Here is a 17138-nt window from a genome sequence, read left to right on the forward strand (position 1 = left end):
TGCACTCTTTATAAAGACTTGAGGAATGAGGTTATCACCCCTCTTTTATTGTCCATTCCGGGTCACCCAGCCACTGTCACAGTGTCCTTTCTTTTGGCAGATCAAGGTGAGCAGGTGACAGCAAAGATTGCAGGGTTTTTAGCTGGGGCAATTAGAATAAAATCCACTATTTGACTATTGATTCAAAACCCAAAAATGTATTTTATATAATTGATTTTTTATCTTTATTCTTTGTATATTGTATTGTTGTTTTATTGCTATGGCCGGTGGCTGATGCAAATAAAGATTCATTCATTCATTTATCTCTAGTAGCTGCATACTGCAGAAGTTGCTTCGGACAATAGCTGAACCATTATGTCTTTGCTCCTGTAAATGTAGATATGTGGACAACGCACACCTGTGCCACAACTTAACTAATGTCATTCCAGGATGGCGGGCTCAGAAATAAGCTGTATGTCTCAGAAAAGGATTTTAGCACACTGTTTGTCTAGCCTTTCTTAAACCAATAACTTAAGGGCAAGGGCCAAGAACGGAGCGTTATGAGCGCTGCGTTCCTGGTTTGTGGGGCCACTGGTCAGTGGCAAGGAGTTCTGAGCAGGGCTTCTGCTAAGGTGACACATCGAGCTGGGTTTAAGGTCTTACCCTTGGCATAAGAGGGCAAGTGGGCGAGGATGCACATCTGGGTTCCCTAGCAATTTCCTGTGCCCTTCCCTATTGCCTCTGGATGGCGCCGGCTTACCCATGATGAGGGGTGGAAATCATAAAGCGAGAACTAGCCATGCCCAGCTGAGAAGTACTGCGTCACTTTGAATGGAGAAACATATATGCTAGTTATAGGTAGTAGTTAGTAGTTAAATTTGTGGGGAACTGTTTCTTTGCTGACTTGCTTAAGTATGGCAGAGTGGAATGTATGTGAAGGAGAAGAAAAGCAAGAACTGTAGTTAGTCTAGGATTTGTTATTCTGCTGAAAGGCAAGGATTTCTAAGGAGCCTGAGAGATCTAGTTGTATCTCCATGGGGATTTAGGCACCTTACTGCTGCTTGTTCTCTGGGTCAGCTTCTAAATCTCATGTCCAGGGGATTAAAGCGCAAGTCAGAAAAATATACAATCACAATGATACCATGAGTTCTGGTTGGTGACAAGTATGAGATGGAGCAATGATAGACAGATACTGCTCTTCTTCTTCTTCTTCTTCTTCTTCTTCTTCTTCTTCTTCTTCTTCTTCAGCATCTCACATCCATCTTTGGATATACACCTCTCCAGTGTTCTCGGTTGTTTGCTTCCTGCACCCACATAAGGCCTACTGTTAATCTTAGATCATGCACTCATCACATAGGTGGCTGTCTCCTTGATCTTTTAAAATGGTAGGGTCCCACACAAGCATATTCCATTGGCCTGAGTCATTTCTTGCCATATATCCTGCACATGTCCATTTTAACTCTGCGGACATATGCAGGACACCTGGCAAGTGATGGAATAAAGTAGCGCTAGTGTGGAGATCTCTTACATGTGAAGAAATGATCAACCCCGGAAGATAGTTCCACTTAAATTATTGGTAAAGTGATCTGAGAAATAGCACAGAATTTGTTAATATAAAAGCAGCAGCAACACAAATGAATATCGATAGCTGATGCCGCAGTTGCAATACAGAATGGGGTCATCTAAAGTAACAGTGTTAAAAAAAAAAACACCTTGGAAAAAGAGCTCATTTCTAAGTCCATTCCAAATTTTAAGCTTCAACATGGTCCTGCAGACATCAACAGGAATGAGATTGTGCTTGTAACACAGCCTCTTTCCTGTTCCCAAAACATATTTGGCAGCAGCACTACCACCACACGGGGAACTCTTGAGAAGGGCTGGTACTGTTCTCCTAATTATGCCTGAGGATGCTGCCACAACAATGTCCCAGATACAAGGACCAGGGAATTCTAAACAATGGGCATTCATTTCCATACCCCCAAATCCAAGATCTGTCACTGCCAGGGCTTTTTTTTCAGCTGGAACTCACTGGAACTCAGTTTCAGCACCTCTCAGGTGGGTGCCATTGCCATTGTAAGAGAACAAGGGAGGTGTTCGTGGTGAGTTCTGGCACCTCTTTTTCTAGAAAAAATAGCTTTTGAGTAGTAGTGGTGATGACCAGTGCTATCTTAGAAACTGCTTAAATAAGATTTGAAGAGTGGGTGTTCATTGTTTATGAGGAGGGCAATATTTTACTCCTTAGGACAAATCATGCCATTTTGTACATGGCAGCCAAAATAAAAAACAAACTACATTTAACACAGAAACAAAGATGCCTGTAACGAAGGTCCTGCTCTTAGGGCTGTTCAGCAACAGGAAAGTGTGCCAGATTTGCTGAATTCACTGGAACTTTGTTTGCTATACTAAAGGTGGATTCAATTTGTTTCTTAGCTACTCCAGTTACTTTTTTAAAATGTAGGGCAGGGAGAAAAAAATCCGTACCTAGCAGGATGCTGTGCATTGTCATTAATTAAAGTCTCTAGAGAGTACAAAGGCAAAAGCAAAAAATGAGAGTATTATTGCTAAATTAAATCAATATTGGCTGCATTCTCTTGTGACATAAATACAAAATAGGCATGCAGGCTTCCCATGGTCTCTGGAATTTGAATGGCATAAAGAATATGATGCCTTCCTAGAGCAGATTACCAAGCATTCAAAAAGGTGAGATGTAGTAGTCTATGAGAGATTTTATTTCTGTAGGGGATGCCCTAGGGGATACTACCATTCCAGCAGTTTTGACCAATCAGTGGTCACTTTGGCAGTTGCTGGTTGCCCTTATTATTACTACTACTACAGGGAATCAGGCAGAGGGCCTTCTTGGTGGTGACACCCACCCTGCGGAATGCTCTCTCATCCGATATTAAGGAGATGAGTAATTATGTAACATTTAGGAAACATCTGAAGGCAATCCTGTATAGGGAAGCATTGAAGGTTTAAGGATTTATTATGTTTTTATATATGCTGGAAGCTGGGTCAATCCAGTCAGATGGACAAGGTGCAAATTCTTATAATTAATAATTATTAATTATTATATTCCACCCAGCTTTGCGCCAATATGGTGGCATCTTGTTTTGTTGATCTTGTTTTGTTCATGCTCCAAGCTGCCAGGTCCCACAATTTATCTTCCCTTTGCTCAGACACCGCCAGCCCTAGTTCTTGCCACTGTCATCTCACAACATTCGCTATTTTACAAAATTCGCTATTTTCTTCTTAAGGATTTTCTTATATCTTACTCTAATCCTACTCATATCCCCCTTATTAATTACAGAGGGTCCCCCCTCAAAAAAAAAAAAAATCCTAATAGCTCTTAAAAGGTTTTTCTTTGCCTCCTTGCATTGCCCATCAAAACAATTTCTCTGGCTTCCCTGTATACCGTTTGTGGCATTGGGATATATCAGATAGGGTCTGATGACTGTATTACACACACACACACATTGTGCCTTGGTCAGACCACACCAGGAGTACTGTGTGGACTCTCCTTCCTTGGAAGTTTTTAAGTAGAGGTTGGATGGTCATCTATCATGTATGATTTAGTTGCAATTCCTATATTGCCAGGGTTGGACCAGCTGATCCTCAGGGTCCCTTCCAACTCTACAATTCTATGAAACGTAGAAGCTCCACTGCTATTGTAAAGAGCCCCATTGAATCTCTGGCTAGAACAGGAATTTCCCAAAGACATTCCTGCAAGAAGTCTAGAAGCACAATACAGTACAGTAAACTTGTAAGCTTATTGCAGGCAAACAGGAACTTATATGGAGTGAGGAAGTATGTGTGCAATAATTGAAAATAGCTTTTGTTTTAGTGTGGCGATAAAGCAGCATTTCTCAGATGGTACCGAGGACCAGGATCTTACTAATGGCTTGCTAGGCTGATACTATTATAAACTTGGCAAATGGTGCATGTGGAAGCTAGTAGGGTACTGTAGCATTTGCTTTGGCTGCAATTAATTGATAACTAGATTCCTGCTGACACTTACTTTTTTCCAGAAGAGAACTGGCAGAAGATATGCAACTAGCATTTCATTTTCTCATTATAAAGGAGCACACTTTTTAAAAAAACAAACTACCTCTTGATACCAAGCACATTTGAATGTGAAGAAAAAGAACTTGGGGAGAGGCAGGGGCCAGGGAGCTGAGTTCTGAGTTAAAACAAATGTTGCTAATGGAGAAGGCAAGGGAAAAGGGTATGGCAGAGAATGTGGAACAGCAGAAACCTGCCTTCACATATTGCTGAAAAGGAGGATATGCATCACCACATCCAATGCTAGTCCAACTCAGAGTAGACTCACTGAAGGGAACAGGCATGACTAACTTAGGCTCATTAATTTCAGTGAGTCATCTCTGAGTGGTCTTAGTTGAATACTACTCTTAGACTGGACACATATTCAGAGGGCTGTCTTCCAATAGCCTTTCAAACAGAAGACTGTAAAATCAGGAACACGGTCGGCTTCTGCCTTGCTCTGCATAAGTGGTGCATGTGTGTATACAGGGCAGTGTAAGAATAGAACCACTAAAATCACTGAAATGAACTTAAACTAGTTACAGGTAGGTAGGCGTGTTGGTCTGCTGTAGTCGAAACAAAATAAAAAAAATCCTTCCAGTAGCACCTTAGAGACCAACTAAGTTAGTTATTGGTATGAGCTTTCATGTGAATGCAAACTTCTTGTATGCACACGAAAGTTCATGCCAGTAACTAACTTAGTTGGTCTCTAAGGTGCTACTGGAAGGAATTTAAACTAGTTGCTTTCATTTATTTCAGTGGGTTTGCTCTGAGAATGACTTAGTTGGATTCAACCCATAAAGTCCAGCCCAATAATATGCAATAGTTATCCCACACAATTGGGTGGGAAAGATCAGAGATGTGTGGATGTTAGGTCAGTTTTGTGGAGGCAAGGCCAACCACGGAGGAAGCAAATGGATGAGATCCAACATGTTTAGCACATTCATTGTGCCATACAAACACATAAGATTTGACAACAAGGTGGGGTGTGAAGTTAAAAATGCATTCAGTTTGAAGACTAGCAACATGGCAGCTCTAGAGAAGACATTCTCAGAATTTCTATTCAGGTAATAGAAAGAAATCATATTTTAAATTTAGCAATATGCACCATACATGCATCTATATTATCCTTTAATCTGAGCAGTCCACACACACGCACCCCCCCACACTTCTGTTTAGAAGCTACACTCACAAACATGACACATGGCAGAACATCTCAAAAAACCCCAGTGATACACAGATTTTTGTAATTAATCTATGCCCCAGGGGTCATTCAAAGTGTTCATTGCCCCATCTTATTTGTACTTCAGACAGATACAAACACACAGGTACCAAGTCAGTTGCCAAGCTAAATCTCCAATCTGACATGGTTGCTATCTATCAACTTTACACTCTTCAGATAATTTTTGTAGACTGTTCATAGTTTTTAAGCCCTTCATTGCCTCCACTGCCTTTCAGCTTAGTATTGCCCTTTCTGTTGCACCTAAGTTTTGCAAGTATAACTAATAGGAATTTAACATTTACCAAAGAATTATTTCAACTATAGGTTTAATAGCATTTTTATGGTTCTCTGAACAGCCAAGAGTTTAGCTATCAGTTCCATCTGCTTCACTTCCTTCCAATTTGCTTATATGTAAGAGAAAAGAGTAAGGACAAGCTTAAAGAAGGAAAAGAAAAGAAATTGTGGTGCTCCCCTTTAAATATGTTTCCCATTTAAACACTTTTCTCCTTGTAATTTTTTTGTTTCTCTGAACAAACGCCATAAATCATAACCATTGTCCATTTCTGTTTAAATAACCAAACTAAGAAGTTGAAAGCAGTGAACTGGGGGGGGGGGCACACAGTTTATTCTGTGTTCTTATTGAAATGTAAAGTATAGGAGACATTTTCAGCTCCTGTTTTGCATGCAGATTCCCCCCCCCCCCAAAAAAAAAAACCCCAACCTGGGCTGAACTTCCACCCTGACACTAGTGAAACCCCATTGAAATTTATGAGCACATCACATGGGTGGCACAAGGGTTATACATGCATCAGAGGTGAGGCATTTTTGCAACGTTTCCAGCAGCATCAAAAGCTACCCTTTTAGCACTTTGAGAGGACAACATGAAAGGCAGTGTAAAAATGCTTGCCCATACAGAACGAGGGCAATGAATGATACAACTGGTTGGAATTCTTCATGTGACTAATGCAGCAAGCTCTATCAGTTGGCTTTGTTTCCTTTAAGTGATGACATCACACAGTCAAATCTGATTGGCTACCTTGCACCTGGATATCATCACACTTGCTACATGGCTTTTTACTGATAGATCTCTCTTAAGAAAGTGAGGAAAACCCTAAATAGGAAAAAAAATACGCTGAAATACTATCAGACAGAGGAAAGCTATTTTCAGCCTCAATGGTGAAATGCAGAAATGTACACCACAGCCCTAATAAATATTGTGGTCCTGTTTTGTAGCCCATAGTTCAGTACATGTGTAGCCACTGTGGTACTTTCCAGATGTTGCTGGACTACAACTCCCAACATTCCTAATAATTGGAGATGCTGGGGCTGATGGGAATTCTAGTCCAACAACACATGGAGGGTATCACATTGGCTATCCCTGTTCACTGCTACCAGAAATGGTTACTGCTTCCTCTTCCAACATCTTCAGTAGAAAACATGCTCTTGGGTTGGATCTAGCCCAAGTTTGACCAGCTTAGGTCCTATTGAAATTAATTGGATATCCATTAGTCGTAACTAATATTTCATATTACTTTCAATCGAACCTAAGTGCTACCAACTTGTTCTGGATCCAATCCACAGATTTCACTGTGGGCCATATAAATAAAATTAACATATTGTTTGAATTAACATAATCAAATTACACTTTTAAATTCTCCTCTTAAAAAGTACAATTAGCTACAGAAGGGTTCATCTCAACACAGTTCAGTAGAAAAAAATGTTTTCCCTGCAGTCATTAATGAACTCCAAGGTCATTAAAAAAAACCTCAACCATGTTATTTAATTACCAATTTGCAAACATGCCCATAAAGAGCTGCTGCAACCTAACTAGCATGGTTTCATTTTAGCTGCAAATACGTCGGTTACCAGGACACATCTTGACATTAAAGAGGGTGATTTTCAGCGCTGACGTGTTGTCTTCTTAAGCTTGATCATTTATAAATTAGAAAAACAGTGCTCCACACAATACATTAAAGAACTCTGCTTTGTCTTCTACTTAAGAAATGCAGCTAACTAGAAATCGCAATCACCAAGTCTCTCTGTAAATTAGGATGATTTGACAAGAGTGATTTCTTAGATAAAAAGCTGGTGTTTTGAGTACAATCCCTGACTGAGACAGGAACTCTTATCCCCATTCCCATGATAAGGCTGTCTTTTTATGCTTTCCTAACATGCCTCAATAGCTCCACAACATAATCTTCAACAAATTTCTTTATATCCAAGCTTGGGCACTCTAAAGGATCGTGGAATTTATAATGAAACAGTATTCAATTATAATGAAATAGTATTCAATTAATCATTCTTGTGCCAATTAATTTAGCTTCTGCAGTGATGATTTTCAAGAAGCTTGCTAGCCCTGCTTCTAACTTCCCATCACAATCATTCTGTGGAGAGGAAGTTACATCCAAGCAGGGCAAGATTCTCCACATTAATACACAGGTTATGCTAACATTTTCCATGTTTGCCTGTTCAAACCAGCTTGTGCTACTTTTAGCACAGCAGGGTCAGCCATGCTTATGGAAATCAAACTGCAGTCTCAGCTTTTCTGTACCTCATCACCAAAGATAATCACTGCTATCTACAACTTATTTTCTGCTCTGGCTGGCTGATGGCAATGATGTATGAAGCAAGAGTGATATAGCTCCATCTGCATAAGACAAGTTGATCCTGCAGAGATATAAAGAGCCCCAACCCCCCCCCCATTCCCCAAAAAGGGAAATAAAAAGGAAGGATGACTTTTAGCAGGGAGCTGAGGAAGTGGGAGATGTAAATCACGGAGGGAATGCATAATCAAGGACAGCACAGTCTTTTTTGAATAGTGACTGGCATTTTCTCACAGGGGCTAAAATTGCTTTTGACAGCTTAGACCAGGATTCAGAAGAGGTTGACGACAGAACAAATTTAACACTTGCCACTGGATATAAAAGCTAATAGAAACTTCTGGCAAACCTTTAGAATATTATAGAATAGTATAGTATGAATAAACAGAAAAGGTGCACATTAATGAGGTTATACAATATACAGCCCTAAAAGAGGAGGGGGGGAGACAGTTATATAGACATAGTCTTTGATTCTACGGTTATTTTACTTGAAGTTCTTGGAAGGAAAGCTTGATATCACCTCCTCCATCCTGCAGCCACCTGCACCCCTCATAAAACCTCAAGAGTATAGAAGGGCCCCCAGAACAACATGTGATGGGGAACAAAAGACTGATGGCGAAATGGGGGGTTCACCCCAGATCAGGCAGAAAGCTATCCAATTTAGCCTGGTTCTCTTCTCACCCAACCTGGGGACGCAGGTGGCGCTGTGGGTTAAACCACAGAGCCTAGGACTTGCCGATCAGAAGGTCGGCGGTTCAAATCCCCACGATGGGGTGAGCTCCCGTTTCTCAGTCCCTGCTCCTGCCAACCTAGCAGCTTGAAAGCACGTCAAAGTGCAAGTAGATAAATAGGTACCGCTCCAGCGGGAAGGTAAACAGTGTTTCCGTGTGCTGCTCTGGTTCGCCAGAAGCGGCTTAGTCATGCTAGCCACAAGACCCGGAAGCTGTATGCCAGCTCCCTCGGCCAATAAAGCGAGATGAGAGCCGCAACCCCAGAGTTTGTCATGGCTAGACCTAATGGTAAGGGGTCCCTTTACCTTTATCTTCTCACCCAACAGCTCCCTCATGTCCTATCCCACATTATTCCCAGATACTCTGGCAAATGTGACACAAATGCTGCACGGAAAATGAGGAGATGGGAAACATTCCTCCCATCACTTTTCTGATACTAAATTACCTCAGGATCCAAGCCATGTCCTACCAGAAACTTCTGAGAAACCTTGAAAAGATGATATAACAGTGTGGTTGAGCAAAGAAGGTATTTTTTTGAGCTGCTGTTATTCCAAGTCTTTGCTTACCTTAGATTCCCAGGTCGTGGTAGAGCGAAAACAAAAACTAAAGCATCACAAAGGATACATGTTTCTTCTGTGTACGGGACTGTAGAAGTGGTCCCTCCAACTATGTAACTGTAGAAGGAGACTTCCAGGGTGTAGCAGTAAGAGGTGTCATCAAGTAGCCCGCCAAGGAACCGACGGCCTGTCCCTGCCTTAACAGCATCTCTGTTGAAGGAGGTGCTGGACTGTAAGAAAGAGAAGGTGAGAAATCAGCTGGAGCAGGGCTGAGGCCATACTACTGAAACACAACTGGAAAGGTATTTACCAGAAAAAGTCCATGCACATGCAAACCACATATTTGAGTCCAAACTCCTGCATCTAAAGAGAACACCAGTGCCAGTTGTTCTCGTGTATATGCACGTTATCTCAGTAGAATGAAGAAGCTGCTGTTTGTAAATTTCCCATAATATGGCAGATATCAACTAGAGGGTGGAAGCTTTGCCTTGAGAATTTAGCACTTGAGGAAAGGGTTAAGTTCCTCTGGCCCAGCACTTCAGTCTCAATCCAAACCGAATGATGCAGTCTGCCTCTGGATACCAGTTGCTGGGGTGAAAATTATTGCGGGCTTCTGCCTTGCTTGGTTGGCTACTGTGAAAACAGGATACAGATCTAAATGGGCCTTTGGTTTGATCCAGAAGGCCTCTACTTACATCTAAATCTCTCCCCTGCCCCAAACATCTGCTCTTTCCTAAATTTTAAAGAAACAGGAGATGTAATTAGAGATCTCCGTCATCTTATCTAGTTAGGTCTGGTTCTAAAGAGAGAATTCACTCAAACACAGTCTATTCAAAACACAATTTTATTCACACATTCACATATATAGGCGTTCCCATAGTTCTTGGAATGTTCAGATCCCCTCACCCCAATGTGCGTATATGTAGACAGGAGGTTCAAGCACACCACACTGGTCAAAAGGTTGAATTGTATCCTGGGATACTGCAAGTTCAAATCTCACTTCTGCTTTAACACTCAGCATCACCATATAAATTTTAAATAAATTTTATTTTCTCTATGCAAAGAAGGAGCTCTGGGGGGGCTGTTTCTGTAGATGTTCCTACGCATCTGGCTCTCTGGATGGGCTTCACTACCCTGAGAGATTGCAAAGATGATTTTTTTATTCCTGTCCCAGTGCTGCCAGAATCTTCTTGCCCACCCCGCTCCTCTCTTATTTTCATGCAGTGCTCTGTGTTCTGCAGGGTGGGACAACATCTTATTTTACAGCTAGAACTATTTCCACTGAGTAGCCATTTTAATTTACTGCAGCAGCAAAGTCTCTTTGTTGGTCAACAAATGTGTGCAACATCTAACCCTTCTTTTCTGCACTCAGCCTTGGGCAATGCAGTGTTCTGTCACAAAATCCAGAATGAATTTGTATCCTACCATGAAAGTGTAACAGCCACTAGGTGGAGTGAACTCTTTGCCTAGACTGCAGGTGAGCTACTGACAAAGCAATAAAAGACTTCCCATGCCCACCACAAGCCCCTGAAGCCAGCTGTCTTGTCAGCCTAGAACATATGCTCATTCACTCCATGCAATACCAGGACTGCCAGGAACCAGTACCTGAGAAAATGAGAGTATAAAAATGATTTTTTAAACACACACACACACACACACAATCCCGCTGCTTGATTTCCTTAGCTCCTTGTAACTAGCTTGAGAGCTAACAGATACGTAGGAATTCATGGCAACTCTTGATAAATGAGATATGCAGGGAGACTGCAGTTCAAAAAATACCTGCTGCTCTATCAGCATTTGATATGTTTTAAAGCTTCTCATGTTATAATAAGGCAAGTCTTGCGGCTAATTAGAAGTAGATGGAACCCAGTTTCCTATTAGCATTAAATGTAGGAAGCTTTAGCTGTTTCACTAATGTTTTATGATAGTAACATTCCCACTGTTTTGTGCCAAGCAGTACTCCAATGCATCCTCTCTAATGAGATCCAAAGTACTGATTTTCAGTCTCTGTAGCAGCAGAGTGGACCATCTTATTATGAAAGAAGGGTTGACAAGTGGAACCTTAAAGAAGAGAAAAGTAGGGCAGGGCTGTAGAAATGGTGAAGGAGCAGAAATAGGAACTATTGGAGAAGAAGGCTTCATTTTAGAAAGGCTTTCACTAGCAACTTATGAGGTACACATGGCAGTCCTTCAATGCCTTAACTGTAGCAGCTAGGCATTCAGATCCCGTTATACTTATCTGGTGACAATCTGTTTCCAGGCCCAATTTAATGGACTGATTATTAACCTTTAAAGCAGAAAATGGTTTTGGATCAGACTCTCAGAGCAACTACCTGCCCCCATATGAACCTGAAGTTCAGCATCGGAGGTCCTGCTGTGTCAACCACTGGTTAGAACTGGCAATGGGCCGCACATCACATTCACTGCAGCAATGGCAACTGCAGGTTTGCTCCGCTGGCCATGTATGGCTGGAATCAGTAGAGTCACCACATCTTCTACCTTCTGTGGCTGCTAATGGTGAAACTCACCATTTGGAAATCCAAGCCTTAGAGATTTCCAAGTCCAGAGAAGATGCATCATATGCATTTATGCTCTTAAAATGTCCATAAGGAAGGAATGCAGATAGAAGAATGTCTACGTACAGATATAACTGTGGAATTATCACAAATTTGGCATGGAGTAGTGCTTCCTTAAAGTAGAGATGCAAATCCATAGTCTCCTGAGACTACTTATCTATAAAAGACAAGTTCTTAGTCCTTAAGATTGCAGATGAAATCTCGAAAATAATGTGGCAAATGCTTTCGCCCTAAGCCAGGGATAGGGAAAACTGTGGTCTACCAAGATGATGTTGGATTCCAACTCCCATTAGTTTTAGCCAGCATTGTCAATTGTCAGGGATGATGGATGTTGTAGTTCCATTGTAATCTGGATGTTCCTCACCACTGCCCTAAGTAATACTTCTGTAATGAAATGGCTGCAGTGTCATATGAGAAACTCCACATTTTATCTTCAACAGAAAACTCTCTCCTAGCATCCTAGTTTGATATGACCACCAGCAGCAGACACACACACACACACACAAAAAAAACACATCCTGGTGTCAGGAGGACACAGGAGCTTCAGCTGCCTCCCACAACATTCCTATCCTGGCTCACTCAAATGAAAACACAGGTGAGCCAGGGGAGGGACAGCTGGAGGTCAGCAGCTGCAGAACATTAATCAGATACCCAGGGTGGCTGCATAAAAGGCAAGGTGTGGGAGTGTTTGGATAGAGGTCCCAGGAAATTTATTAATGGTGGAGAACAGACACTGGAAGAGGGAAAAGGGCAAGACCGAGGAAGATAGAAATAAATTGAACCGGCTTCAGTTAGAGTTAGAAAGGAGGGAAATTAAGTCGGGCGTGGGGAGTAACTCCAGTACAGAACAAGTAAGTGAAAATTGCAGAATAGCAAAGGCAGGTAAAGGGAACTGCTACACTATAGACAATCAGACATGGGCACAGGAAACAAAGTTCTACATGCTGGAAATAAAAAATAGTTCAAGCTGTAGTCAGATTGCTTGACAGAACACAGCTTAGTTTAAAACCTGAGTTGCAGGACCTTGGAGAGCTCCAAGCAAGACAATTGCACACTTGCTCCAACAAGGTCTAAAAATCCAAATGAGACCTTTCTTACTTCTCAGTTCAGACTACTCCTCTCAGGCTCAGGCTCTGTCTTGGAAATGGTTGAGCTGAAAAAGCTTGTCTCCTGGCCCAGAACATAGCATTCTATCTCTTCTCCATTAGTTGTCCCTGGTTCATAGCCTGCCCTTGTGAACTAGCAATGGAGAACTTGGGGCCCCAGGTGGGTAGATGTTCCCTTAGGAACATCAGGCTCACAGGTTGCAGTCTCAGGGATCCCTGTTCATGGCTGAGAGGTTTGGGCTCAATCTCAGTGTTAGGGATTGTATCTCAATCTAAACCCTCTGCAATCCTAGCCAGTAGTCCCCTGCCCTCCCCTCTAAATTGGCTGGCTCCTCCCCATGTAGGTCAGAGCCTGAGCCCAGGTCAAAAGCTCATGGTGCGGTCATGGAACAATCTTCTCAAAGCCTTAAGTGTCTGTCTGATTTATGCTGGCAACTGTGGGAGGAGCGTAAGAATTTTGAATGCCCTTTAATCTTGCAAGTGACCAAGACTGCAGGCTGCATGCAACCCTCCAGGTCTCTCTATTCAGCTTTCAGGACTCTCACCAGGCCACACTGGATCTATTCTGTGCCCTCCTTAAGTGTCTTTGCTGTGGTGGAATGTATCACTGAAGTGCTTGCCTGGATGGAGAGGTACATGTGGAGGCTGCTGTATGACCGGAGTGTACCCTCCTCTTTAAAGAGCAACATATATTGCTCTGTCCAGTACTGCTACCCAGCCTGGGAAGGTTGCCCATGATGGGAAGTGGTCCTTGGGCTGAAAAGGGGTTTGACTCCTGCCTTGAGGAATTTTGCCAGCTTTATGTAACAGACACAGACCAAACTATTCTCATGTTATGAAGGATTATGCGCAAACAAAAACATCTCAAAGATATAGCAAGAAAACCTAAGGGTACAAGCCAATATACACCATTTCCATCCATAGTTCACTACATTTATATGTTCCCTAAGCAGAACAGAAAATAGGATGTATAACAGGTTTAATTTTTCCTAATCCTCTATCAGCTCCTTACCAATGCAGGCAAGCAACAGTTAAACCTATGGATTTCCATTACTCCTTTCTTTTGTACTGAGTCTTTTAAGTAGATGGCTCTGAATCATATGTGCAGGAACATGTAGGAGAGCTAATTTTAAGAGAGGATTTTCATTTCAGGCTCGAGGTACAAACAAACACCAATAAAAGCCGCAGGCACACAGATCTAATTGCCCAATGGATCATAGGCAAAACTCACCACATGCAATCTCACATCATCTTCTGATGAGAGAAGGAGTCTTATTCACATTCTATACAGTGTAACTGGAGAATGGAGACCCATATGAGTTGAAAAACCCCGGTAGGTCAAGCTACTGTTTTGCCACATTTCCAACAGCTGTGATAAGTGGCAGAAGCCTTCTAAAGGAGGCACAGTAGAGCTCAGAACACCCTGAAATGGCCACACCATAAGAATATCTAGTTTCCTACATCAGATTTGATTAAGAGTAAAATCTAACAACCAGACCTACATCGATGATCTTGGACTTTGAGGCATGGAAGTAGAGATGGGTCAGGAAGACCTCAGACCCCATTGCAATACCCTTTTCATCTCTTCCAATGCCTCCTACCCAGACATACACAAAAAGAGATTATAGGTGGGTGCTACATCACCACACGATGAATGCTGTGTTTGCACTGAGCGAAGCAAGATATTCTGCAGCAGTCATTCATCAGGAAATGGAACTGGTTTCCAGGGTGGAAGGTGCTAATCTTGGATGCTCATTTTCAGTATTATTTTACCATAATTTTCTATAGGTCCCTGTTACCTTGGGGGGTGAGAAGCAAGAAGTTGGATATCAGGATCAATAGGATACATATATTTGCACTGAGATAACACTTTCCATGTTAGGTGCCTTTCAAGAGGTGCTTTGTTTTTGTTTACTGAGCTAGAGAAGAACTAAAAACTACTACAACAAGCCCAAACTCTTTTGTATAGTCAACCCTTGCAAGTTCTGGGGGCAAAAGTACTTTCATCATTCCTCTTGTATCAGTAGAACTGCCAAGTTCTCTAGAAACCTCCTCCTATATAAATATAATATATAAACTAGGTCCCTGCTGGTGGTTTTTATGAGTGTAACTTTTACTGGTATGTTTGCTTAGAAAATTGGTTTCATCCCTAAGCACATGGGATTTCTTCCCCCTGGGCCTTTAAAACAATGTATGTGGACAAGAAGTGGCAAGAAGAAAACAAGAAACAGTTGTGTGGATATTTCTTCCTTTCTGCTATTTTTGGGGGCTATAAATTAATTTGAAGATGGCCCTGTGGCTAACACGAGCAGATTGGTTTAACATCATGTGACAGATTGGTTTCATTTAGCCAGGAATATCCAGAGGGTCCTCATTCCTGAGCAACCAGCATTTGCAGTCTTAAAACACATACAGTTCCCATCCTATTTTTTTGTTTGCCTCCAAAATGAACACCAAAATTCCTATGGCATGTCCAATGTACAGAAATGTATTCCAAAGGAACAAAAATAAAATAATAGTTCCATTTGTCTTCTTAGAAAAAAGGGGAATAGGAGAGTTTCTATTGCAGAGCTACTGCAATAAATTTATCTGTTATTTCACATGCAAGCAGAATCCAGTTTTGTGACGAGGAGGAAAATGTAGCTGGTTTTAATCCCAGCTATCTCAATTTTAAGTGTCGCTATCAAATTTGCTATGGCTGTGTCAGGGTCAGAGCGTGTACACTGAGAGGAGCCATGAACTCCAGGAAAACCAGTATTCAAGACTAAAGGATTATTTGGGGCCAAAGAGCAAGTCAGGATACAGGAATACAGTGCTTGGGAAGACCTTGCTGCTCAAGCAAGGTTTAGCTGAAACATAAATAATTTTATACTCCTTCTTCCACATGAAGACCCAGTGGTCAGCTTGAGAGTCTGTATCTGTGAATAAGGCTGAACGGATTCCAAGAGCTTAAGTCCCATTATTTCAAAGGAGGGATATTTAATTATGTACTTAACTTTCTCTCCCGTTGAAATCAATTCCAGAGATTGCTTGGGCTAATTCCATGGCTAATTTGAAGCCATGGCAATTCTCTGAAATTTAGGTAGGAGTATGGGAAGTTGTCATATACTGAGGCAGACTTAACTGACTTATCCATCTAACACAGCACTGTTTATTATACAGTACTGGTGGGCAGCGGCTCTCTCAAATTTCAGATATGGACCTTTCCCAGCCCTGCTTACATAGAATCATAGAGTTGGAAGAGACCACAAGGGCCATCGAGTCCAACCCCCTGCCAAGCAGGAAACACCATCAGAGCCCTCCTGACATATGGTTGTCAAGCCTCTGCTTAAAGACCTCCAAAGAAGGAGACTCCACCACACTCCTTGGCAGCAAATTCCACTGTCAAGCAGCTCTTACTGTCAGGAAGTTCTTCCTAATGTTTAGGTGGAATCTTCTTTCTTGTAGTTTGGATCCATTGCTCCGTGTAATGTATGCTAGGGATTTCTGATAAGAAATTATGTAAATACCTAGATTAGAAAGTGGTGGTATTTCAAACCGAGTGACATTTTCTCAGAAATAATAAGTGTCCATAATTGTTAGGGATTCAGAGGATTAATGTAAGTAGCCAAAAATAGTTTCCCAACAGATCAGCTATGTCAAAGTCTTTCAAGCCTTTGCAAAGTTTTATTCTGCATGGTTCCCATGCAGAATTGCAAGGAATGCAGCACAATAGGAAAAGAGAAGACATTTGGGAGAGTGACTATCCAAGATCCATGACTGGGCAGTAGCAGCTCTAGGCAGCACGATTCTGAGCAAGTACCAGTCAGCTAACCTGGACAACCAGTAGTAGTGTATGGAAGTGAGAGCTGGACCATAAAGAAGGCTGATCGCTGAAAAATTGATGCTTTTGTATTATGGCGCTGGAGAAGACTCTTGAGAGTCCCATGGACTGCAAGATCAAACCTTCTTAAGGAAATCAGCCCTGAGTGCTCACTGGAAGGACAGATCGTGAAGCTGAGGCTCCAATACTTTGGCCACCTCATGAGAAGAGAAGACTCCCTGGAAAAGACCCTGATGTTGGGAAAGATTGAGGGCACAAGGAGAAGGGGACGACAGAGGACGAGAAGGTTGGACAGTGTTCTCGAAGCTACGAACATGAGTTTGACCAAACTGCAGGAGGCAGTGGAAGACAGAAGTGCCTGGCGTGCTCTGGTCCATGGGGTCACGAAGAGTCGAACACGACTAAACGACTAAACAAAACAACAACCTGGACAAAAGGAAGGTGAGAAAATGCCTGTGGCACAGTTGTGCTCTGCCAAACCTGTCTCTTTAAGATTGCTACCCTTG

At 42.0% G+C, this 17138-nt stretch overlaps 1 protein-coding gene across 1 annotated transcript in view; it reads right to left on the reverse strand.

The window, feature by feature from the left end:
* The window catches only part of BEND5 (BEN domain containing 5), a 706924-nt gene that overhangs the window by 47991 nt on the left and 641795 nt on the right, over positions 1–17138 (reverse strand). The window contains exon 11 of the mRNA XM_083447871.1: positions 9195–9357. Coding sequence (XP_083303997.1) covers positions 9195–9357 — 163 coding nt within the window. The remainder of the gene's footprint in view (positions 1–9194; positions 9358–17138) is intronic.

Source organism: Podarcis tiliguerta, assembly GCF_965153285.1.
Source record: "Podarcis tiliguerta genome assembly, chromosome: 6".
Taxonomy (NCBI): domain Eukaryota; kingdom Metazoa; phylum Chordata; class Lepidosauria; order Squamata; family Lacertidae; genus Podarcis; species Podarcis tiliguerta.